At 61.8% G+C, this 25,440-nt stretch overlaps 1 protein-coding gene across 1 annotated transcript; it reads right to left on the reverse strand.

The window, feature by feature from the left end:
• Nucleotides 1-6,590: 6,590 nt before the first annotated feature.
• SHH (sonic hedgehog signaling molecule) lies at nt 6,591-15,974 on the reverse strand. Its single transcript, XM_037131961.2, has 3 exons — nt 15,363-15,974; nt 10,066-10,327; nt 6,591-7,379 (listed from the first exon to the last, which is right to left on the reverse strand). The coding sequence occupies exons 1-3, from the start codon at nt 15,660-15,662 to the stop codon at nt 6,598-6,600; spliced, it is 1,344 nt and encodes a 447-aa protein (XP_036987856.2). The 5' UTR covers nt 15,663-15,974; the 3' UTR covers nt 6,591-6,597.
• Nucleotides 15,975-25,440: the final 9,466 nt, after the last annotated feature.

The raw sequence follows: 25,440 nt of genomic DNA on the forward strand, positions 1-25,440 counted from the left end.
AACATATAACTTCTTAAGCATGTTAAAAATACAGCATTTTATTTTTGCTTAGAGCCCACTAAATTGTCATGGAGGTGAGTGAGGGCACTCTGTAAGTTTGCCACCCAGAGAGCATCGTTGTGAAGGTCGTCAGCATGTGTCTACATGCACATATAGTGAATGCCCATGTGTGCACACATACATGTGCATGCATGCATGTGCACTCACATGCGCACGAACACAAACATGCAATGCATGGGTACGTTCAAAACATCATGCATGCACAACCACACCAACGTGTGTGCACACACACATGAACACCCCAGCCACCCTCACCACTGCCACCCGCCCAGTACCCACCCTGTGGCCCCCACCTCACCTGGCACAGCGGTCACCACCACCTTCCTCCATCCCATTTGTTTAGAATGTGCCCTTAGGGGTGACGAGTATGGTCTGCTCCCCCGGGAAAACACTCACAGCCCTACCAGCTCTGTGTGGCAGCTGCTGCTCTTGTTGGGGGACGTGGGGTGTGGACGCACACCTGCCCCACCTGAGTGGACGGCAGCCTCACAGTGTCGCCTGTCAAGGGAGCCTGGCACCCAGGCGACACCACTGTGCCCACTCGTCTGGTTCTCAGACACAGACACACCCTCACTTTGTCCAGATGTCACTTTGTCCACTTTGTCCAGATGTGAGGGGATGGGGACCCCCCAGTCCCAGTGCCGGTTAGCGGGGGGCACGGTGGCCTCTGGGGAAGAGCTGTGCATCCCTCAGGAAGAGGCACGTGGCCTCACAGGGGCTGCCACGGCCGCTGCCCACGTGTACAAACCTTCTCAGAGGTCATCTGCTCACCCTGAGGTGTGGGACGTCATTTCCAGGGAGGGGAGCCACACAGCTAAGCGAGGGGTCACAGTCCCCTAGTGGCTCCTTCCAGATGCTGCTGGAGCCTGTGGGGGGAGGATGGAGAGCCCCGAGCTCTGTAAGGGCCTGGGGGGTGGGCCCCAGGTCCAGATGGGAAGCCCCCTGCAGGGGCTGCTGCCCTGGGACCTTAAAGGGTTGCATGGGAAGTCGCATTGGTATTCCTACGCCCTAAGAATGCGGCACTTGCAGCCTTCGGTATTCCCTACGTGGCTTTTTTTCTTTTCTTTTTCCTCTTTTTGATCACTGGTCTCTAAGAAAAAAGCTTCCCTTTCCCCCAGAAAGCCAGGCCAGGGCCCGGTGCGGCTGCCATGGCTGGGTGAGGCCACTGTGGGAGCGAAGGGAGAGCGGGACGGGAGGCGTTGCTTGTCCTGACTGCTCCCGCCAGGCCTTGGACACTGCAGTCCGTGGGTGTCCCGCTGTCCCTTGCCCTCCGTTCTGCAGAGGCAGTTCGGATACTCGCGGTGGGCGGCCGAGACCACCAGAGGGCGCTCGGACTCCACCCAGAGGCGCAACTCCTTAGCTATGCGAGGGCGCACCGCTCTAGCGAAGGGTCCCGGAGACCCGTGGCGAACGGTAATGGGGGGCACCCCCCCGCCCCGGCTCGAGACCCCACACCTCTCCAGGCACGCCCCGCAGCCTCTCGTGCCTGGCTTTTACCCTGCCAGGGGTAGGACGCAGGAACAGGAGGCCAAACTCTGGGGCCCCTGGACCTGCGTGGGGTGGGGGCGTTGGAGGCGGGGGGGAGGACCCGCACCGTCCGTGGACCTGCATCAGGTCTGCAGCCTCCTGCCAGCTTTCCTCGCGGTCTGCCGGCCTCCGGGGCCTGGCGGGCAGAGGAGGAGATTGCATTCTCAGTGGACCCAGAGCTGAGCGAGCTAGAGGCACGTAGAGTGGAAGCTTTGTGCGCACAGGCCCCTCAGCTCTCAGCAGAGAAGGGGTTCCAGGCAAGGCCTTTGGGGTCGCCCGAGTTTGGGGACAGAAGAGGGAGGAGCCAGACAAGGTTCACTCAGCCCCACAGAGCCCCAGGCTCTGATATCACCCACACCACCCAGTGCTGGGAACAGCACCATCCCAGCAGCGGCGGGGTGGGGGGGTGGGGGGGTGCCTCACGGTCCTTGGGCAGGGCCGTCCAGGCCTGTCCCCTGCTCTGATGCTGACACACTGAGGCTCCTTCTGAAGCAGCCGATGGGTCCCCCCCACCCTCAGGGCTGAGCTCCTGCATTTTGGTGCCCAGCACTTATTGAGGGAGGCTGGCACCTGCTCGCTGAAAGGTTTCAGCCGGGACTCAGATAACACGGTCCTGAAGGGTGACAGACTATGGGGACCCTGGGTGCGGGGCTCCCTCTTGAAGACATGGGGTTCTTTTGCTGCCTGCAGGCTGCAGGGCTCCTGGAAGAAATCCTGCATCTCCTCTGGGGCCCAGAGAATGGGGGGTCCCCCCCAAACCCTGCCTCCTTCCCCCAGGGATGAAGGTCGGTGCCCAGGGCAAAGGGACATAGGATCCCACTCCGGAGCCAAGTTCTGCGGTGCGGGGAGTTTTTCCTCGGATTGTTGGCATTGAAGTGCTTCTAGTCGATCTTAGTTTTCCAGATTTCTGAACCTTGTTTAAACCAATCTCCCCAGTTTGGGAACAGAGCCGCCCTCACCCCAGAAACCGGGGACGCCCACCGAGAACGTAACCCCCCCCCCCCCAGAGACATTCCGGGAGTCCTTGTCCGAGACCCAGAGCTCATTTCCATAGTGAAAATGTGAATTTTAAGATTTTCTTCTTAATGGGGGAATAAAGCTCAGCTGGAAGAGAAAAGGAAGTTCTCTCCAAAGACAGATGGTTTTCCCGGGGTCGGGAGAATAAAGGCCCAGGGGCGTCCTGTGATTGTGTTTTGGGCCCAGGGTGTCCCCTACTTTCCGGGTTAGCTCATGCTTGTTCAGCATAAAGGCCAGGCCGGAGGGGCTGCCCCCTGGGCCTTCCTGGGGCCCCCTCTGGCACAGCGAGGCGCGCTATCCAGGGGCGACCCTTCCAATTCCAGTCGAACGCCGTGCTGTGACAATGGCCACAGCATGTGCTCTGGCCCTGCCCGCACTCTGCCCCACTGCCCGGCGTGGTTTGGGTTTGGGATCTGCAATGCAGGGGGTGGACTTCCCTGTCAAGACCCGAATTGCAAGTATTCTGGACTCTGGGGGCCATGTTTTTTGGTTGCAGCCTCTGGTGCACCTGCTGAGGGCCCCCCCACCCCACCGTGGGAGCTCAGCAGCCCCCGCGGACCCCGGGCTCCTACACAGCTTTGCCGACCGGCACTGGATGTCCGATCTCACCTAGGTCCCACCAGGCATGAGCTACTGCTCCCCTACGGGCCTTCTCCCCAACTGCTGAAACATGCAAAGCCAGTCTAAGCCGGTGGGCCATGTAAAGCCAGGCCTGGGGCCGGATCTGGGCCACGGTGCCTCCACCCGGTCCTGGGACTCGCCTCCTCTATCAGAGGCTGGGAGACATCGGGGCTCCCAAAGTGTTTTGTGATTTGCTCGTAAGATGTCCTTGGAAAGTCACCTCCCTGGGCTGCTCACCCACCCCCCTGGAGTGGGCTGTTCTCTCCTGGGGATGGACCACTTTTCTGAGTCACCAGAACACTGACTGAGACCCGGGCCCTGCACTGGGCCCCGCAGCTGGCTCCCCAGCCCCGCCCAACAGCACTTTGCTGTTTTCTTGCCAAATCTTGTGACCAATTGGGCTTCTCGGCACATCCACCCGGTATTTCCCATGTGACTGTGAACTGACAGCTAAGGGAGCGGGAGGTGCCTTCTGCCTTCCGCCCCCCACCCCCGGCCTGACCCCCCTGGCCTGACGGGGCCTCCTGTGAATGACCTGCAGCAGGGGGCTCAGTAAGACCGTCCCCTTACCGCTCCTGCGCGCCCCGTGGTGGAAAGTGAGAGCTCGCCGGCGGCAGTCTGGGGCGGGAGTTTGGCCACAAAATGGACACGTGGAAGTCTCTGCAACTGCTTTAATTGTTCGGACAAGGGAGCGGTTTCAGGGACATTCTGACTCAGGTGTTTGACAGGAGGGACTGACCGGTGCAGGCTGGGCCTACATGTGGCAGCATTATGGCCGCGTCGGCCCTGTGGACGGAGATGTAGGGGCCTCGTGCAGCAGAGTGGGCTCCCTTCTGTTGCCCATAAAAAAAGAGAATTCTTCGTGTAAAGCTGAACATGGGACAGGGCGGTGGGAGAGGGCTGGGTAAATACCCAGTGTGACGGGGCCACCGTGCCCGGCCTGCAGGGGGCACTGTGGGAGCCTGCTGCCCAGGGCTGGGGGCCCAGACTCTGCCACTGGCTCAGGCACCTCAGGGTCTCGCCAGCTCCCGACCCAACAGGCTTCACTGCTAACAACTCCATCACCACAGCCAGAGACGCTGCTGTGCCCAGGGCTTCTGGTCTACCTTGGACCAGCTTGCGTGCACACTGGAACAGTCAACAGATGGGAACCAACAAGCGCCACCAGGGGCTTGTTAACCTGGAACCTTGAATCTTGAACCTGACCACCTACAGGACCAGAAAAAAACCTCCTCCAGGGAAACTGAGGACCACTCCCGCCCAGAGGGCCCGACCCCGGGTGCACCCAGTATGCCCGCAGGCCTCCGGCACCAGCACCGTGCACTTGGGTCCCGGCCCCCTGGAGAAACCATGCCAGACCCTCGGCACAGAAGCCCCCAGGGGACGCAGGCCCAGCCTCGGGAGCAGCTTCTCCAGACACACCGGCCAGTCCCATTCTGCTCCTGTCTCCAGAGCCGCCTGCACAGCCGCCCCAGCAACGCCTGGCTGTGCAGACGCCGGAGCTGGAAGCACAGAGCCGGGGTGGCAGCGGCCTCCTGAAAGCTATGGCCGCCCAGGGCAGAGCCCTCTGGGCGGGGCAGCAAGCGCAGAGGGTCTCCTCCCCCAGACCCACGGACACAAGCACCCACTGACACCGAGCTGGACCCTAGGGACAAAAGTCCATGCTCAGCAACCACTCCAGACAGACGAGTGAGACTTGACACCAGCATGGCCCCGAGACCTCAGTGGCTGGAGCTGGAGAGGACAGCTGGACACTCACTACGTTGTGGGCCTGCCCGGGCCCAAGGGGAGCCTTGAGGAAAGACGGTGGAGGTCCAGAGAGATCCACATCCTGCCTTCTCCTGGGGGGCCCCCTTTAGAGGCCCCCCGAGAGTTGACAAAGCAGTGAAGGACCCTCCAACAAGGCCAGAAAACTCAGCTCTCCAAAGTGAGGCTCCACTCGGCTTGGCCAAGCCCCCGGAGCAAGGTCCAGTCACGACCAGGAGCCCGAGAGGAAGCCGCAGGTGACGGCCCCTGGGCCACCACCTCCTTCTCCGGGCCTACCTGTCAGCTGTGCTGGTGAGGGGGCGCCCACAGTACCCAGCACAGCACCCCCAAGCTGTGGGGTATGGGAAGATGGTCACAGAGCAGAGGCCTCTGCAGGGGTGAAAATCGGCACCTGTGTGGACCTGAATTCACAGCATAAGCAATGGTCTAAATGGGGGGGGGGGGGGTTGGGGGGAGGACCGGGTACAAAGAAAGGTTTTCGACAGGAGTTCTCAGTTCTTACTTACTGACCAGCCTGTGCGTGGCACGTTTTATTTCTATAAAACTATTACAAAATATTCAAAAATACAGTTTAGTAAATTTACAGCAGTTATTCTGAATTTATTAATGCAAAACATCCTTGTTTATCTCTGCACAAACTACAGGCTCCGTCCGCGTGGGCTCATTGCTAATGTGCGCTTTTAAAAAATATCATTTTCTAATAAATTCTTTGAAGTTAAAAATAACAGAGATCTTCCAGTTTGTCCAGAAAGAGAAAGAAGAAGACGAAGGAGGAGGAGGAGGAAGAGGAAGGAGGGAAAGTGTGTGCGTGAGTGTGTAACAGTCTTGACTTCCAAGAATGTGGCCAAAACGGTGACGACGAAGCAAAGATCACACCAGGGAGATATCAGAGGAGACGGCGGTGACGTTGGAAATTCGTTAAATTAAAAATAATATATTTTCATATTTTACACTATTTCAAAAATGAAATGTAATTCAGTTCAGTATTGATCTCTCAAGAAAATCTAATTTACAATTCTGTGTATAAAAATAGACTTTGTGGGCCCCCACGAAGCGCGTCTTAGTGGACACCGGCCGAGGGGCAGAGGCGGCGGTGGACGAGGGCGGGGCGCGCAGTGCGCGGCTTTCCGAGAGGCAGGGCCGGGGACGCGTAGAAAAATAGACTCTGAGCGGGTCGCTTGGCCTCACAAAATACTCTTTCCCCCTGTGAGTACAGTTCACACGACAATAATAAATTATCCGAGAAACAAACTAGTTAAGGCTCTTGAAGGTCCGGTTCATATTATTTAAAACATCTATTCATACCCAACAAATAAATAGCCAGGAGAGGTGGAAAAAAATTATCAAAACAATAACAAAAAATAAAAATAAAAAATAAAAAATAAACGAACTAAACACGATGCCAGAACTTCCCCAGGGCCTTGGTTTCCTTGTAGTCTACTTTGGGCTGTCCTACTTTATTATTATTATTATTATTAATTATTATTATTATGATAATTAACGTCTCATTCCGTGCGCTTTTTTCCGTGTGTCTTTTGCTGTATCTTGCTGTTGCCCCCCCCACCGCCCCCACCCCGCGCTCCCCGCCCGCCCCGTCCCCGGCCTTCAGCTGGACTTGACCGCCATGCCCAGCGGGTGCAGGGCCTCGCTGTCCAACAGCCAGGTGCCTATTTGGTAGAGCAGCTGCGAGTACCAGTGGACGCCCGCCGCCCCCGACGCGTCCGCCGGCCCCGGCGCGCCCGGCGTGGGCTGGGGGGCGCGGCCGCCGCTGTCCCCGTCCCCGCAGCGGTCCGTGCGCCCGGGCGCCAGCGCGGCCAGCAGCGCGTGCGCCAGGCGGAAGGGCGCGAAGGCCCGGTGCGCCCAGCTGTGCTCCTCGATGACCGCGTAGCACGACGCCAGCACCCGGTTGATGAGGATGGTGCCCTGCGCCGTGAGCGGCGCGTACGCGCCCGTGGCCTCCTCCCGCAGCGTCACGCTGTGCACGGCAGCTGGCAGGAGCCGGCGGTCCCCGCCGCGCTCGGCCACAACGTACACGCGCTGGCCAGGCCGCACGCGGCTGGCGAAGAGCGCCCGGCGCCCCAGCGCGCCCCCCGGCGGCCGCCCCACGCCCGAGTCGTTGTGCGGCGCCACGAAGAGCAGGTGCGCAGCGGTGAGCAGCAGGCGCTCGCGGGGCTCCCGCGTCTCGATCACATAGAAAACCTTCTTGGCGCCGTCGTCGCGGTCCAGGAAGGTGAGGAAATCGCTGTAGAGCAGCCGGCCCTGGTCGTCGGCAGCCAGCACGCGGTCTCCGGGGCGCAGGTCCTTAACCAGCTTGGTGCCACCCTGCTCCAGGTGCACCGTGGCCGAGCCCGGGAAGCAGCCGCCCGACTTGGCCGCCACCGAGTTCTCTGCGGGGAGGAAGAAAGAAGAGCGGACAGGACGGTGAATCCCGAGGCAGAGGCGCGTGTGGGCAGCGGCGCGCGCTCGGCGTGCCGCGCGCCCCGACGGGGATGCGCGCGGCTCCGGGGGGAAGGTTAGGGGTTGGTCGGACGAAGGCCTCCCTTCTGGAGCCCCACCGCCTGGGCGACAAACTTCACACGCAGACACATTCCTTCACGACTCTTTCAGGGTCGAGCGGGCGGTGATAAAGGCTGGCCGGCCCCGCTCCTTCCCCCACCCCCGCGCTCAGTACACACCCAGCTTCGCCACGAATTCAGAAGGTATTTGCTCTCCACTTGGATTCCTCGGGAAGCCTCCTTGAGCTCACTCGGGCGCCTTCCCGCCCGCTCCCCACCCCCCGCTCCCCACCCCCACCGCGCTCCAGCACCCGGCTGCGCCGCAGGGACCCCTGGCGCGCCTGCCCCCAGCGCCCAGCCGGGGGGCCTCCGGTGTGGGTGTTTCGGGGGACGGGGGCGGGGGTGGAAAATAGCTGCAGTAGTTGTAGCAACTGGACAAACATTCCAGAGAACCGGCCGAGGTGTGAAAACCCGGGGCTTGTGTGGATTTTCCCATTAAAATCCAATAAAGGGCCCCGCATTGTGGTTGCGATGGCCGCGCTGGAAGGGATTCGCTCTCGGAAGAGGGGACACTTCCACGTCTCCTCTCGCCCCTGGGGCTCCCGGCCGCCCCCTCCCTATTTGCTCAGGTGCACCGCCTCCCCACCCCCGCCCCCCCCGCCCCCCTCCGCTCGCGTTCACACGCGGGCCCTCCAGAAGCCCGGGCCTCGCAAGCACTATTTGCACAGCTAGGCCTCTCTTCCAACCTCTCAAGACGTGTATTTGAATTTTAAATGGCGGGCCCCGCTACAGCGCTGGAAGCCGCCGCGTTCTCAAGGCCCCTTGACGACGCGCTTTCTCGAGCCCTCGGTGGCTCTCTGTCCCGAGGACAATGATCGGAGCGGGCGGCGCGCGGGGGGCCGGGCGGAGGGGCGCGGAGGCCCCAGTCTTCTTTGCATTCCAATCTCTGGGATCAGGCTTTTTGCAAATAGAGATCGCGAGAAAGAGTCTTCCTGCTGGAATTAGAGGGTTTTTAATCTTCTCATCGGTTTCTCCGGCATGAAGTGCGGGCCTGGCCACGGGAGGCCCGCCGGAGCCCCCGGAATGCGGCCCTGGACGCAGACGGGCCGGAGTCGTCCAGTCGCACGACCCTGCTTGACACGCAGCGCGCTGCGCCCCGGCCCGTGTGCGCGGAATGCCAATGAGCAGCTCTGTGCGGCCGGGGTCTGCTCCCCCGAAGGGTCCTGGGGCCGGATTACCGCTGCTCATTTGCGAAGAGACCTCTAGGGACCCCACCCCGCCAGGGGCACCCCCCCCCAAGGGCGACCCCGCGGACAGGGGTGGCCCCAGAGTGACCGCGCACACTCGAGCACAGTCGCAAGGTGCGGGGAAGGGCGCTCCCAGTTACGGGGCAGGGGCGCGGGGTGGGGGGGAGCGAGAAGCCGGTCCCTGGCAGAGACGCGCGAAGCGGGGGCGCCTCCTTCTCTTCTCCAAAACTGAGAGTCCTTCCCCACCGTCCCCCACACTCCTTTTCTTTCTGCTGTGTAAGGCAGCCACTATTTTCTTTATCTACGAAGTGTGTCTTGACACTTTAAAAAGTGTTTTTCTACTTACATCTGCTACCAAAATACAGTTTAGAAGGCAAATAGGCAAAACTGGGGGAGTGGGGGGGGAGACACGATTCCTCCGGAATTCAGTGTGAACTGTTTTGCTAAATGCGCCAACTTATGCTGAGACCGAGACGTGGCGCAAACAGTCGGCGAGTTGAGATATTCGCGCGTGTGGGCGTAAAGCCTTCCTTTCAGAGCGATTCCTCGCCAGCGACCGCATGCGGCGTTGCAGGCCCAGGGAAATAGCGCGCGGGCGCGCGCGCGGCGGGATGGCCTGGCCGCAGCTACAGCCTCCGCTTTCCTGGCCCTGCCCGCGGCAGCAGGGCAGCCCAGCTGGCTCCTAACGAGCGGGGCAGGGGCTTCTGGGCTTGCGGCGTCCAGATGTTGGAAGTGGCGACTGCTGGGTTTATTACCTCCTACCAGGCCTCTCCCCAAAGGCTTAGCCAGGGAGTTAAGTGAGTTTAGAATCCACAGGCGCACATGGGGAGGGGCAAGGCGACCGGGTTTAGGTCCTGGACAGAACCTCCTGTTCTGGGGCAGGCAGGAGGGGGGGGCGGGGGACTGGTGGGGCCGCTGATGCTTTAGCCCTGAATGAAAGGGAGGCTGAGGCCAGACCTGGCTGACCACAGGGGCTGCAGTCTTGCAACAGGACAGCGCCCCCATCTTTCTTCCCTGTCTCCACCACCTGCAGTGGGGTTCCGGAAACGGAGGGGGGTGGGGTGGGGGTGGGCATGGCTCAGGAGGCCATATGCCCTGGGCATGGGGCTCACAGGGCCTCAGGCGTTGAGGGTCGGGTGCGATTCCTGGCCAGGGGCGAGCCTCACAGGATGTGAAACATGGTCCATCCTCGTCCACCTTCTTCCCTTCGCTGGCCCTCAGTGCCCCTCCCCATTTTTTGACTTTGCTTCCAATCAAGCCAAGGGGCACACAGGTGCCACCCCGTGGGTGTGTGGCAGGCGGGCGGCTGTGGGAAGGCCTCTGGCACTCACCTGCTTTCACGGAGCAGTGGATGTGGGCTTTGGACTCGTAGTACACCCAGTCGAAGCCGGCCTCCACCGCCAGGCGCGCCAGCATGCCGTACTTGCTGCGGTCTCGGTCGGACGTGGTGATGTCCACGGCGCGGCCCTCGTAGTGCAGTGACTCCTCTGAGTGGTGGCCATCCTCGTCCCAGCCCTCGGTCACCCGCAGCTTCACGCCGGGCCACTGGTTCATCACGGAGATGGCCAGGGCGTTTAACTTGTCTTTGCATCTCTGTGGGGAGAGGGGAGTGGAGACATCGGCATCCGACCACACGACTCCCCAGGACCCGGGCTGGAGGACCCAGGCCGAGCAGAGAAGTGGGAGAATGAGCCTGGAAGGAGCCCAGTTGGCTTGGAGGAGGTGGCCTCGGGCTGGGACCGGGGCAGGGGGGTGGGCCTGTCTCTGAGTCCTAACCCTGCAGAGCCCTGACCCCGGCCTGGGGTGCAGATGAGACTTTTTGGAAACAAGCGAACTGTGGGTGTGTGTGTTTAGACACAGGCTGGAGAACCCACCTGGGGTACCACTGGCTGTGCCTCCCTCCTTCCGCAAGGTGCCCCCCACCCCACCCTAGCCCTCTCTGCAGGCCCCCTTTCCCTGCACCTGTGCGGGGCTCCGCCCTTCTCCCTGGGCGCACTCCCTCACCTGGAGGCCAGAGAGAGGCCCAGGGTGCGACTCTGCAGGAGTCGAGCAAATCACACTGTGCTTCTTCAAGAGCTAAAAGCCTTGCCTTATCTGCAGACCCTCCCTCCTGCCCTGTGCCTATCTGAGGTGAGAAGGAAGCCTAAGGTGGAGAAGGAGGTGGGAAGCTGATAGCCTGGCGGGAGGGGCGGGGAGAGGCGGCAGTGAAAGGCGGCCAGGCGAGTTATGATTTTCTGCGCGGGCCTCGGCCGGACCACAAACAGCCTTTATCTGGGCGGCCACATTCCTCTGCCCCGCAGAACTCTTTCTGCCGGCATTTCTGTGGTCTGATTGTGTCTCTTGTTTTCCTTAACCTGTTCCCTTCCCCCTCTTGTTTTCTTGGCCCCGGCGCGGAGGCGCAGAATGGTGTCCGGCAAGTTTGAAGAGCAAACTTCAGAGGTGGAGGGAGGGAGGGAGGGAGGGGGTAGGGCGGGAGGGTGGGGGATGGGGAGCCAGCAAAAAAGCCTGAGGCCTGGGAGCCCTTCGCCTGGGGGAGTCTCCCTCTGGACACCACCCTTCACCTCCCCCCCCCAACACGCACCCACAGGGAGGCTGCCTGGGGGAGTCAGGGAAGGAACAGGCAGGACGCACACCAGGGTGCGCGGAGCTGGGGTCCCGGGCAAACGCGCGTGGGCGGGGGGAGCATTGAAGACAGCTGAATCGAGTGTGTGCGTCGTGGGCTGCCCCCCCACCCCCACCCCACAGAACTCTCTGGACGCGTACCCGCTACGGGGTGCGGGATGTCAAAGAGGGGGCAGTGGCAATGTTTCGCGGGGGCATCCCCCGGAGAGGCCGGCTCAAGGGGGGGGGGGCGACAATTTCAAGGTGAGGTCCGCAGAGGGCAGGGACTGGCCTCCTGCCGGCGGCAGGCACTGCGCTGGAGAGGCGGCCCCATCCAGGACCCTGATAACCGCGGGGGGGGGGGGGCTCATTTCCTAAAGAGTGGAGGGGGGCGCCCTTGCAGGAGGGGATGGGACAGACTGCGCCACAGGAAAAGCCCTGTGTATGGGGCAGCAATAAAACCCAGTGATACGGTTGTAGAGTTAAACATCCAACAAATGGGGGAGGGGCGCCCGGGGTAACAGGTCAGCGCTCGCAGGTTTCTGGGCCTGACAGCCCTTTTCTTAAAAAAAAAAAAAAAAAAAAAAAAGGAAAAAGAAAAAGAAAAAGTCGGAAGGGCAGACTCTGAGCGAGGTCATCTTGAAGACTGAACGCGTTTTACATGAAAATCAATCAGTAAACCAGGGTCAGCGAAGAGCCGGGATGTGGAGCCGGCGGCGCAGGCGCACAGAGCGGACACGCACACTCCCGGAGTCCCGCGCCCCCATCCCACCGCAGCGCCGGTTTCCCGGGGGCACTTGGAGCTCTCCGCGGCGACCCCCATGGCAGGGGGCGCGGGGAGGGCAGGATGGGGAGGACCCAGGACCACCCCTACGTCGCGAGCTGCGCCACTTGGGCCAGAGGTGGACGACCCAGGCGAGGACGCAGGCTGAGGCAGGCCCAAGTCCGCGCCCCCCCCGCCTCCTCGCCCTCCCCGGCGCCCCCCGGCGCGGCCTGGGCCGGCGGCTGCAAGGACACGCTGCGCCCGGGCGGGCCATCAGTTCACTGGGTCCTGGGCCGCGAATCAAGCCCGACTCTGTGCAGCCACCGTGAAGCCCAGCGGGGCCGCTCGGCCGCTTTGTGTCGCGGAAGCCGAGCGGTTCCCCTCGCCTGAGCTCCCGCCGCCTCCCCCGTCTGCGCAGACGCTGGGCGCCCAGCGCCGGAGCCGGACCTTCACTGCCCGCGGCCCAAGGGCTTCCCCAGCGCGGGGGAGGGGTACTTCAACTTCAAAAGAGACCCCCCCAGTCCCTATGCACACTCCCCCACAGCTCCTTCCCTACTCTGGAAAACCAGACCCCTCCCATCAAAACAGGAAAACACTCCTTAAACCCACACCTGAGCGCGGTGCCCCAGGGCTGCCACGCACCCAGAAATCTACTCATGGTGGCGTCTCAGGCCGATGCCCTCGCAGCCCTCTCAGGCCAGCCCCTCGCGGCCCCCGGGCCCCTGCGAGTCCCCGGCCGCCGGCACCCCGCCGGGCATCCGCGGCCTGTAGGGACAGGGCGTCAGTCTGCGCTCCCCCCTCGCGGAGTTAATATTAACCAGGAGCTCCTGCGTTCCAGAGCTGCTCTCAAAGTTCCACTGGGGACGGTCTTGCCATGGTTGAGGGACTCGGGCCGCAGTCACGTTGGAGAGACAGAGGCGCACAGAGCGGCGGAGGGACGGCGGGATGGGGGCGGAGGGACAGCACCTGAGCCCCGAGTCCCGGTGGTCGTCCGAACTGAGGGGCCAGCGCGCGCGGGTTCCCGGAGGAGCCCTGACCTCCTCTGGCCTGGGAGGAGATCCCTGCTTCACCCCTTCACCCCAGCCCTGCCCCTCACCACCCACGGTCTTCACCTGCCTCCCCAATCACTGCCCCGCCCCCCCACTCGTGGAATCAGAGCAGAAGGAAGCACGGGAAGGGATAAACCAAGGGCACCTTCCAGGCTGCCCCCTCGCCACCGACGATTTGGGGGGACATTATGGGGGGGCTGTGATCCATCCAGGCCTGGCTCTCCCTACCCACTCCTACGGTAGCTGCCCCTCCCCCGTCCTTTTGTCCTGGGTACAGGGAAGAGCCACTGCCCAAGGAAAAAAAGTATTTGTTTTCGTTTCTTCGTCTGAGGGAAGTTGACAGAAGGTCAGAAGTTCAAATGCTGCCCGCGCACGCGGCGGCGAGAGTGGCGCGGCGCGGGGCGCTGGGCCGCGGGTCCCCGGCGGGGCTCCCAGGCCCTGGAGGCCTGGAGGCAGCGGAGCCTGCGCTGCGCCCCGGCCCAGGCACCGGCCTCCGCGCCCCCGCGCAGCGACCCGGGCCGTCGGGGCCTTGCTCGGAGCCCGGGCCGCCAGCGCAGGGCGCGTGGAGGGGCGGCCGCAGCCCGCCCCGTGCGCTGAAACTGGAGCCGCGGGATCGATCGGCCCGCAGTAAGTGGAGCCGAATGCGTCTGCCTGGGCGCGCGGCTCTGAGCTCGCAGCTCCGCGGCCAGGCCGGGGCCCCGCTCCAGCGTCGGCACCGCGCACTCCGGGGTGGATGCTGACCCCTCCCGGTCGGGGATCTCTGGTGTCTCCGCCCCCCCGCCTGCTCCAACCTCTCCCTCTTGCTCCCTGGCTCCGAGAGACCCCGAGAAGGCCCCCTCCCTCCCGGGGGAGCAGGGTGACCCGGGGTCCGGGCCCCGGACAGCTGGAGGACTGTCCGCCGCGGGCGGCGCGCTGGGCGCCCCGAGGCCTGCGCAAAGTTAATCGCAGCTCGCGCCGCTCTGAGCACCGGCGCGCGCGGCCACACTCGAGGTCCAGATTTAAGGTGGTCAGGCCAGATGAGAGAGAGAGAGCGCGAAGGGCCCTGTCTTCTGCTCCCCTCCTCCCCCGGCTCCCCGGCTGCCCGCCCTCGTCCAGGCTCAGCTCCGCAGCCAGGCCAGGCTCTGGTTGCGCGCAGAGGGCCCGGAGGTGGCGGCTGGATCCCGCCACCCCCACCCTCCCGGCCCTTGCGCCCCTTCAGCGCTGCTCCATCAGCTGCGCTGCCGCGGCGCGCTCCTAGCCCTAAAGGTAGGGCTTGAATATTTTAATAGGGCAATAAAAAGGATGTTGACCTATATTCGCCAGGAAATCCATTTCTAGCTTCAGTCCTCCGTGCGCGGAGTTTCAGACAGCCCACCCTGGGCGGGGAGACTGGCAGCCCGCGGTCTCCAGCGGCAGCGGGGAGGGAGAGCGGGCAGGCGCGCGTTTGCTTTGGTTCCTCTCTCCAGCCCCCTCCCTAGTCCCCAGGCGAGCAGGTTGAAAGCTGGACCGATGCGACGCCAGTAAGTTCCAAGTCCCTCCCCTCAGGTACCAGGCGGGGAGCAGGAAAGCGCATCCTTAAAGAAATATCGATACATTCGCCCTGATGGGCACAACTGCCGCCAGGGAGTCTCAGCAGAACTGTGTGACGTGGCCAGGGACCAGCCCCCAGCCTCTAGAGCCCTGTGGTCGGAAGGCCACCGGGCTCTTCCCAGGGAGGGCCTCCCGGGGCCGTGCGGCGGCAGGTGGGGGGTGGGTGGCAGAGAGAAGCCCAGAGAAGGGAGCCTGGGAGCTCAGGCGTCTGATGCTACATCTGTCCAGGGACCTGGAAGCCAGTCCTTGTTTGTGGGGGATTTCTTCCCCCTCCCTCCATGTCCACCCCAAACTTGGAAAGGACGGACGCACCCCCCCACCCCAGTGAAGGTCTCCCCCAGTGACCAGCCAGAGCTGAGGCACGGCGTGAAGGCCATCCCAGCTGGAGCGATCAAATCAGGGCCATCCTTGGACCAGGTCTCCCGTGGACCTCCCCGCCCCCACCCTGAACTTCTGCAGCTGGACCCTTCACCTGCATTCCCTCCAGGAAGAGGGAGGGATGGCCGGCAGGCAGGTGGGTGGGGAAGGCCAGGGTGAAGTCGCGGAGCTATCCGCCCGCAGAGCAAACACGCTAAGTCTGGAGCTGCCCGGTCCCCTAGAGCCCCCTTGCTCGCGACATATTCCACGCCTGGTGCTGGGTTTCTACCTGAGTCATCAGCCGGTCGGCTCCGGTGTTCTCCTCATCCTTAAATATTATGTCAGGGTTGTAATTGGGGGTGAGTTCCTTAAACCGCTCCGAGTTCCGCGAGATCTTCCCTTCGTATCTTCCACTGGCCCCCAGGGTCTTCTCCGCCACGTTGGGGATGAACTGCTTGTAGGCTAAGGGGGTCAGCTTTTTGGGGTGCCGCCTCTTCCCAAACCCCCGGCCGGGTCCGCACGCCAGCCCCGAGCACATCAGCAGCGAGGAGACCAGCGCGACCAGCAGGCATTTCACCACCAGCAGCATCGCGTCCGAGGAAACCAGCGACTCCCCAGCCGTCCCCGCGCGGGTCCGTGTGCGCGAGTGCGCTCCCCCTGCCTGGCTCGCCGGCGCGCTGGCTGGCTGGGCGGCTGGCTGGCTGCTGGCTCCCTCGTTCGCTCCCTCGCTCGCTGGTTCGCTCGCCCGCCGCCTGGCTCTTTCTCTTTCTATAGAACCCTGCCCGCCGCCGCCGCCGGCGCGGGGGACTCGCGGCCGATCCCCACCCAGACGGGGGCTGGAGCGGCAGGCTGCTGCTGGTCGCTGATAACGGAGCACATCGGAGTTGGGGCGGGAGACAGCAATCAAAGACAAAAAGAGTCTGATTTTAAATGGTAGCAAGCCGAGGGAGCCTGTGCGGGAGCCTGCCTTCGGTACTATATTATAGCTGGCAGGGGCGTATCTGATTGGCCACAGCAACGCAAGCTTCTTTCTCTTCTGATGTTAACCCTAAAAAAGACTAGAATTTTTTTTTCTGTGGCTGCTGGTGCTTTATTTTCACCTGAAGGCTCCGAGTTAAAAGGAGGGGGAAAAAAAACCCTCTGCCAGAGAGGAGGGTGGGTGTGAGGGAGGCGGCCGGTGCCTGGACTGCCAGCCGGCACCCCGCTTTCTGCAGGTCTCCCCATTCCCCCTCCACTGCCTCCAGAATGGTAGGTGCTTCAGTTAAAACCAACTTAAGTTTTTAAAGGCCAGACTAGACACCCCCCCACCCAACCTGACCCCTGAACCAGCTTGGACCACCAGACAAGTCTTTTCCCCCCCAGTCGGAGAGGCAGAGCTGCCCGGGTCTTATGTAAATGTTTTTATTTTCCCCAAGACTGGAGCGTGCAGCCCGGGTCTGCCTGCCTGCTCCACACAGAGTGTCTCGGAGTGTCCTTGGACAGAGGGGTGTCCTTCCTGACCACGACCGAGAGCCCTGACACTCAAAGTGCTCTCAGGGCCCCAGGAAAACTCGGGCAGATGGCCCCTCTCCTGCATTTCAGCGAATGCACCATTTTTAACCCTCTGGCTGTGGTGTGCTCAGGAGCTGGTACAGTGACCCGAGTCTGGGCCCCGAGGGTCTGGGCGCTGCACCCAGCCTGCAGAAATGCAGGGGGAGGGGTGTGGGCTGGTGCCCGGGGTGAGGTGGGCAGAGGCCCACGGTGCCTGGGGGCAGCGGGGAGCGGGCCCTGCACACGCCACCCCCACGATCGATCGATCTGAGCAAAGTGCAGGCCAGGGACGAGCAGAGTGTGGGGTTCAGGCTTCCTCCAGGTCATAGGCACTGGCTCTCCGTGGAGCCCTGCAGGGGAGCCGGCGCCGGGGCCAGAAGGGGAATCTGCACGGACAGACAGACGAGGGCCTGGCAGTCAGAGCTGGCAACACTGCTGTTCTCACCCCCATGCACCTTTCAGAGAAAAAGTCCCATGAAAGCAGAAAAATAAAACTAGCCCCCCCCCCCCACTCCACAGGACATGCCCTCCCCTCTCACGGGAATTGTTCTGGAATAAGTCACTGAGTCAGGGCCCTCTGCGTGGGGTGGAAATGCTGGCCCTGAGACAGCGGGCCCTTCACTGTCCCCTGGTGGCGCTAAGGGCTGTCCCTGGACCCAGCCCCACCGCATGCAGCCGGAGAGGCCAGGTCTGAAGCTGGGGCCGCGGCACAATGGGACCTGCAAAGCCGCCCAGGCAGGCCCGCTGGCAGACGACCGCTTTGGTGCCGGTGAGGAAGGGGACCTGCTGAGAGCCATGTAGCCGGGCCTTGCCCGAGTGCCCCCCAGGTTGACCCCAGCTTCCCACCCCACCTTTCCAGCTTTTTCTGACCTGTGAGTGGTGAATCGAAGTGCCGGGAAGAACACCCACCCTGAGCACGGAGGGTAAGCAGCCCCGAGGCCTGCCAGGGGCCGGGACCCAGGAGGACCGGCCTGTATGGGGCTCAGCGCGCAGAGATGGGGCTCTGGGGACCCCCGGCCTTTGGCTCACCCTCCCCTGCCGCAGCCCTGCGTCTGGCCTGGCCCCAGTCCCTTCCCTCCCCCCAACTTTTTCACTCTCCCTCCCTGACCAGCCCAGCCCCAGGCCAGGGACCCGGTGCTGCCGCTGGTGCACAGAGGCAGAGGGGAGGTATGTGTCCCCGGGCAGGCGACCTGCGCGTGCAGGGACTTCAGACCAGCCACGCCGGCAGGGGCCTGTGCGCGGTGCGGGGAGCCAGAACCCGGCTTGGGGCGCCCGGCAAGGCGCTGCTCTTGGCCTGGGGTCTGGAAATCCTCAGGAATGAAATAAGGGTGCACTGAAAGCCCTGCCCCTGACCACTGTGTCTGAGGACTCCCCGCCCCACCCCCAGCCCCCACCATCCTGGGTGGGTGGGGGCGGGGAGTCTGGGCAAAACTCCACCGCGGTTTCTATTTATTGCTTTGGCCACAAGGGCACTGGTGAGGCACCTGGATAAGGGAGCCCCTTCCTCTCCCTTCCCCACCCCTCCCACTTCCTGGGACTCCAGACACCAGCTGGCTCCCTCCCTTTCCAGAGGGGCCTGCCAGAGGCCCCAAGCCCCACCTCTGCCTGACCTGGCCAGGCACCCTAGGTCACCCTTGGGACCCTTTTCTAATTTGCTGGGGTCCCCACGCCCTTCCCCCGCCCCTCCATCGCTCACCAGCATCCCTGCTGAGCACAGGTGGCTGCCTGCCTCCTGCCCCCACCCCCAGGAGGCGCCTCCGCGGCCCCTGCTGCCCCACCGGGCCCCGCCGCTAGATGGCCTCCTGACTCTGCCTTCGGGTCGGCTCTGTGGGCCGGAATCGGAGCCGACCGGGCTGGGAGGCCCCTGGGAGCAGGGTTACTGACTCGGTTGTCCTGTTCTGACCTCGTCACCTGTCCCTGCAACCCCTGCGTTTCCCTTGGCCCAGCAGCCTCCCTTCCTGGGGCCCCCGTGCCGTGGCTGCTGTGCGCCCACCTCTCTGGGGGCTCCCTGCACTTCCTGTGTCTGGGGCATGGCTCCCAGCTTGTGGTGTGTCTTCCCCAGGTCCCCTCCCCTCTGCTTTCTCTTCCTGGGAGTCCGCCCGTCCGTCCATGCAGTCTCTTTCTGTCCAGTCATGCCTTCCAATTTTGTTCCAATTTTGTCCAGTCCAGCACATTGAGTCCCCGTGTCCCCACTTCTTGTGACTGCCCGCCAGAACGCAACCGCTGGGCGTGGGGGATGAGTCTCCAGTTTCCAGAGAGCCCCTGGGCCCCTGGCCTCCTGGCCTCCTGGTCCCCACCATGCTGGGGAGGAGACCGCCCAGACACACAGACCTCTGCTGGCCCTGCAGCGGCTTCCTGTGGGCTGGGCTCGTGGGGCCGCGCTTCTCGGTGGAGCCAAGTGCAGAGCAGGCACAGCCAGGGGACCGCAGGTGGGCACCCGCCGTGCACTGCACCATGTGGTGGGGAGGCCCTGCGCCATCCCACCCTGAGTGACTTTCTGGAGCAAAGGTGCAGGTGACATTCGGCGGCCCCTGCCCTCCAGAGGACCTGCCGTCCAGCCCTTGCTGTTGCTGAGTCTGCTGGGCAAACCCGTGGGGTGTCCAGTATGTCTGCCTGGGGGGTGGCAACCCCGACGGGGATGTGCTTGTCTCCAGGAGTGGAGAGCTTTTTGGTGGCTTTTCTCCTCGCCCCTTGGGAGGCCGTGAGGCACCCCCCGCCGGCCTCGCCTTTCACCTCCCATGTCTCCTGTACCCTACGCTGGCACCCAGAGCAGGTGAGTCCCTCGTACATAGGACAATGACGCCTCAGTCCCCTTCCATGTAGACATCTTGGGACCTCACACAGTTCTCTCAGTCACCATCAGCTGCCCCGTTGTATTTTCCTGAATCTCACTGATGGTCTGAAATCTTCTTAGCATCGATGATCTAAAATCTCAGACCATCAATGGTCTGATTTTAGCTTTGGGAAAAGCTGGGAGTCCCAGGGCGCCAAATCTGGGCTGTAGGAGGGCTGATCACCTGGGCGATTTGATGTTTCACCAAAAAAAACATTTGATGTTTCACTCTGCAAGAGACGTGATGCGTGAGTGGGCACATTGTCCCGATGAAGCCACCAATCATCGGTTGTCTGTAGCTGGGGACTTCTGAATCATCCAAATAGTTTCAGTGGAAGAATGTTCAAGCTTAATTCAAGATCTGAGGCAGATTTATTGTGCTACTCATTCAGTCATCTTGAATTCGACAACCACACAGTACAAAAACTCACTCAACGGCGTTTACAGCCCTCACTGACTAGTACAGTGAAGTCATCACTGTTCTTACCTGCGCATCCCAGTCCACTCTCCTTGGTGCCAGGTGACATCAATGTTGTGCAAATTGTTCCTGTTACATTAGCAATGCTGGATTTTTTCTGGACAGACCGCATATGTGAGGGTGTGCATGTGTGTACGAGTGTGCAGGTGTATATGAGTGTGTGTGTGTTTTGCATGTGAGTGTGAATGTGTATAAGTTTGTGTATGAATGTGTATGTGTGTATGTGTGTGTGCGTTGTGTATGAGTGTGTAACTGTGTAAGTGTACGAGTGTTTGCGGCGGTGTGTGTATGAGTGTGGGTACCCGAGTGTGTGTGTGACGGGAGGCCGTGTCCTCTGAGGGGTGAGGGTCAAGGCTGCAGTGGGGGCAGGGCGGGGCCCTGGCGGAGGCCCCCCACGTCTCCAGCCCTCAGCAGGCCAGGCCGTGGCCACTCAGGCCCTTTGCACCCACCTGCCCCCTGCTCAGTGGGCCCCACCCTGGTCTGGCCCTTCTGCCACTCAGAAGGGGCAGCCTCGGCCTCTGGCAGCCAGTGGAGGAGCAAAGGGAGCTGAGACTCCCCCCCCTGTCCCCCGCCCGGCGGGGCTGCTGTGCGTGCCCTGAGCCCCCGAAGGTCAGGCTGGTCCTTCTGTCTGACTCCTGATTCCCTGGACTTCCTGGAAGGACTTGAACCCAAGTGCAGGGTCAGTGGCTGCTGGCAGGGCTCCCTTGCATGGTTCCGTGGCAAGGGAGGGAGGACGTGTCCCCTCAGGCCCTTGGAGACAGACGCCCAGCACCCAGGCTGCTCAACAGTCCCCTCCAGCGGGCGACTGACGCTCCAGACTCACTCCCCACCCCCACCCTGCTGTGAGCGTGCCCCTCCGGGCCCCTTAGGTGCGCCCATCAGCTCCTCCATCCACACCCACACGGGCGACAACCTTCGCTTCACGGTGGCTTCCCAGGGGCCTCCCTGCATTTGTTAGAGGCCCAGCTGGGTGTGGCATTGGGGTGGGGGGCCCTGGGGTCCCACCTCCAGCCCCTGAGAGACGCGGGGCAGGCACAAGCCCTCGTCCTCCCCACCCTCCCTCTTGAAAGGGGGCGGTGAGGGCCCCCCTTCTGCTCCGTGCAAAGAGATTTCGCGTCTATGCCGACCCCCTGGCTGCTAGAGTGTCAGTGTGGGACTTGCCACTTTCGAGGTACAAATAAGCTGAGGGCCAAAGCAACTGGGTGTGAAGTGACTGAACTGTTTTTAAATGGAGTGGACCCTGGCCGGGTAGTCCAGTGGGTTGGGGTGTTGTCCCGTGCACTGAAAGGTCGAGGGTTCAATTCCCAGTCAGGGCACAGGCCTGGGTTGCGGGGTGGGTCCCCCGTCGGGGGTGTGTGAGAGGCAACGGATGGATGTCTCTCTTGCCCATCGATGTTTCTCTCCCTCTTTTTCTCCCACCCTTCCTCTCTCTGTAAAAGTAAATAAATAAAACCCTAGAAAAAATAAAATTGGTAAACATATCTTCAGGTAAGGGTTAAAAATAAAAAAATAAACCGAGTGGGGCCACTGTGGGCCTCTTCTTTAAAAGAGGACAGAAAGGACCGTCCATCGAGTTGAGTTAATTTAAATAATCTCACTTCCTCTGGAGACTTGGTTCCTGCATCTGTCAATAGCCAGTGGGGACAAGGGGACAGACCCCAGTATGTGTGTGTCCCTTACTCTTCTTTTTTAAAGTTTTGTTCATTTATTTTTAGGGAGGTGAAGGGCGGGAGAAAGAAGGAGAAAAACATCACTGTGTGGTTGCCTCTGTGCGCCCCCTACTGGGGACTTAGCCCACAACCCAGGCATGTGTCCTGACTGGGAATCGAACCAGGAACCCTCTGGTTTCACAGGCCGGTGCTCAATCCACTGAGCCACGCCAGCCAGGCCTGTGTCCCTTACTCTTAAGGGTGACCTCTTAAATAGTGTCACAGAACACGACACTGCATTGCACTCTGGCTCCTCACCACATTTGCGTGACCGTCTGTGTGACCTCAGAGCACTACCTGCCCAATGCAATTGTCTTCAAAGATTACATGACCTGCACAGCGATGCTCTGAGGCGGAGGGTTTGAGTTTGTCCTCTCCGGGGGACAAGAGGAGGAGAGTGAGCTCGGGTGACGGTCCCCCGTGGTCCCTGGTCAGTCTCTGTCTTTTAGCCCGTTGTTCATGTCATCACTCAGCCTTTGAGTCCCAGTCAGGCGGGTTTGTGCAGGGGCCCCTTGGAGCTCAGCGCTTCCCGCCCGTGCTGGTGGCCGCAGCCCAGGCCCGCCCTCCACGTGCGTCCCTTTCTCCCCGAGAAGCGGAGGACGGTCCTGGGTGCTGCGTGTGTGACATCGTCCTTGCCCTGGTGGGTCTCCCCCCTCATTCTCTTGCGCTGTCTTTGGTGGAGGAAGGACGGGGTGGCAGAGGGGACAGTGGCCCGATGTCCTTTGTGTCAGGGCCCCGAAGGATGCTCACCACTGGCTCTTAAAGCGCCACCCCGGAGGCTGGTAGAGCTGCCCCCCCCGCCCCACCGCAGGGTGCACAGGTCCGCGGGCTTGGAAGCAGTTTTCAAACTGAATGCCAACGTGGCCACGTGGCATTTTGACTGAGCCATTAGCGAAGAGGTGGGCAGAAAGGGGTGGCTACCTTAGGCAACGGCTCCATAAAGGCGGCAGTAAAGCGTGTAATTAGGCGAATCAAAGAAGACACGGCAACAAATTTCAACTATTTAGTCACATATCGTTTCCCATTCATTTACTGTGTGCTTAAACGAGGTCTGCACTTTTATAATCCCGTTAAAGGGAAAGCCACGGCCGAGGTTTGCGCTGGAATGTGGCCAGGTCCCGTCTCCCGGGGTCCCGTTGGGCACCGTGCGGTTTCTCCCGAGGGGAAGGGGGGGCATGTTCCCCGGACGGCCCGGGAGACCCCAGCGGCTGCATCCCAGTGCATCTCAGGCTCACGGACGGACCCAGAAGCATCCTTGGCACTTAATGGCCTCTGTTCCCATTGAACGGCGGGGCGCTCGGTCCCCTCAACAATTACAGATGCTTTGCCCAAATGCCCTGTCCTGTGACAACTAATCTATCGGTCACCCTTCTTTGTAGAAATAATCAATTCTAATCAGTAATTGCTTTTGGGCATTAGTTCAATTCTGCTGTCATCGTTTGGCTCCCAGCATCATAACATCATCCGAGTGGCTCCGGGGGCAGCACCGCGTCTCAGCACCGGGGCATTCGGAGCGCAGAGCGGGCTGCAGGGGCGGGGGCACCTGGTCGGCGTGCAATATACGTCCCCCCCTGCCCCGGTGCCACTCTGCACCCTGACACACGGAAGTCCACGTCCTCAGAATGAAAACCGCCCGGGTGCCTGGGACCCACTGTCTCTCTGCGTTCTCAGACCTGACAGGTGCCGTGGACACGACCCCGGCTTGGGGAGCCGACCCTTTTAGGAGGGAGGCTGTGGCCGGGGGTGGGAAGCTGGCCTCCGGTCAGTGGTCGGCCGAGAGCCCCTGTGTCTCCATGTCTCCGTGGCTGAGCCCTGCAGCACAAACGGGCGTGGCCGGGAGTGGCCACATGGGGACCACTGTCCTCTTCCACTTTGGATTCCTCGTCCCCGAGCGCAGGGCCGCTGTGCTCAGTGGGGTCCTGTGCACACCACTGTCCGGTCCGAGCTTTCCTGTAGTCTGACGAGGCCTTACAGCCCCTCCAGCTGCAGGTTCAAGTCCCTCGTGTGTCTTCTTCTCTCCCCAACACAGTCCTTAGGAAGACACACTGAATTGTGACCCCTGTGTCCCCAGCTGTCCTGCAGTTTCGGGTGGGGCAGAGCTTTGTAAGAATAACAGACGATTGTCATCGGAGTGCGGTGTGACCCTTGGGTACTTTTTAGGGACTTTAAAGATGGGGACATTTTTCTCGAATCTTCTTTCTCTGTCTTTCAAGATGGCCTTTGTTAAAGGCCTTTGTTAAAAACAACAACAACAAGAAATTTGCCCCCGGTCCGAAGGTTTCGAAGGTATTTGTGACGAAGGAATAAAAGTCCTGTTAAAATATTTATACATCGGAACAACCTCAGAAGCCACATACTCATTTAGGCCTTTCAGCCTTCTATTCTGAAAGCCAGATAAATCACGGCTCAGGGATCGGAGATGAAAACCCGACACGCACCGAGGGCGCAGACACGGCTGCCGGAGAGAGGGCAGGGGCCGCGGGCTGGGGACCCGCCTGGTCCCGCAGCTGTGCTCGGCCCCAGACCTCCCGGGACCCCTCCAAGTTTCTGACTCATCAAAAAAAAAAAAAAAAAAAAAAAAAGGAAAGGACCAAGCTCATGTGATGTCAGCTCTGTTGAAGGTCAGAACTTCAGGAGGAAATTGTCCGCCCCAACGTCAGATTTTGTGTTGGGGGAAGTGAGGGGCCCGAGTCCACGGGCTGGAACGGGCAAAGGCAGCCCTAGAACGCACGCCGAGGCCCTCGGGCCGAGGCCAGGCTCGGGCCAGCCTTGGAGTGCAGGGGACCACGGACCCCTTTATTTTCTGGGGGTGGAGAGGCCGGGGCAGCTCCCGAATCTCACTGGTCACCTTCCTCCGTGGCCTGGCGTCCAGTTCGGGGAGGAGGATGGTCGGAGAGGCCGTTCCCCACCGGGCCCCCTGGGAGCTGGAGCTTGGGGCCTCCTGGCCCCAGGACCAGGGCCCTCCTGTGTACCAGGCACCCAGCAGGCGGCTCCCAGGGGCGCCCCCTCCTCTGGGAGAGCAGACCCGCACTCGGTCCCCTTCCTGTCTGCCACACTTTGATGCCTGTGCTGGACTCAGCAGGCCTGAGGGCGGCTTGTTCCCCAAGGTGCCGTGCAGAGAGAGACGCAGGTCAGCAGACCCCATGGCCCCGCCTCCCACGGAGGCCTGGTGGGGGGCCTGGGCGGGTCACACTGTAACCCCTCTTGGGAGCTTGGCTCTGGCACAGAGCGGGTCTCCTTGTCACTCGGGACGGTGGGACGGCCAGCGGGAGCTGGCACATGTGTGGTGGTAGCCGTCCACGGGTCTGCACTCCGGCCGCCCACGCCCCAGAGGTGGTAGACCGGGTGGGGGGCCAGGGTCAGAGTGAGGCCGAGCTCTGTAGGTGGAATCGGGAATCCCAGGCCTGGGACCTGAACTGGGGTTTGGGGTCAGAGCGGAGGTCAGAGAGAGCGGAGAGAGGCGTGGGCAGGGTGGGTTTGACCCCCGGGGGTGTCAGCGCTTCCACAGGGTGAGCTGGACTCAGGAAGTCCCGGCAACGCGTCAGCCAAACCACCTGCGCTCTGTGACCCGCACACGGGGTCCTGGAGTTCAGACAGGGGCAATGCGGCCGATTCTGAACCGTTACCTAAAACCGCAGCTTCAAGCTCACTGAACGGAATCAGGAAAAAATGAGTTAAAAACATGAGTCAGGGGATGAAGTTCCCTCAGGGCCGAGCGTAAGTCCCACGGCGTTTTCTCAGGCGTCTGGCGCCGCTGTACCGAGTGCTATCGGACGGCAGAAGGATGTGAGCCCAGGACACGAAAGGACAAAGTGAG

This window comes from Artibeus jamaicensis, unplaced genomic scaffold (assembly GCF_021234435.1).
Source record: "Artibeus jamaicensis isolate MK-2021 breed Jamaican fruit bat unplaced genomic scaffold, CSHL_Jam_final contig_718, whole genome shotgun sequence".
Lineage (NCBI taxonomy): Eukaryota > Metazoa > Chordata > Mammalia > Chiroptera > Phyllostomidae > Artibeus > Artibeus jamaicensis.

Bases quoted from the DNA above. Each gene is read 5' to 3' on its own strand.
- SHH (XM_037131961.2), bottom strand. From the start codon at position 15,662: ATGCTGCTGGTGGTGAAATGCCTGCTGGTCGCGCTGGTCTCCTCGCTG. The intron at 10,328-15,362 runs GTAGAAACCCAG...CTCTCCCCACAG, and splicing joins CCGACCGGCTGATGACTCAG to AGATGCAAAGACAAGTTAAA. The intron at 7,380-10,065 runs GTGAGTGCCAGA...TCCTCCCCGCAG, and splicing joins CCACTGCTCCGTGAAAGCAG to AGAACTCGGTGGCGGCCAAG.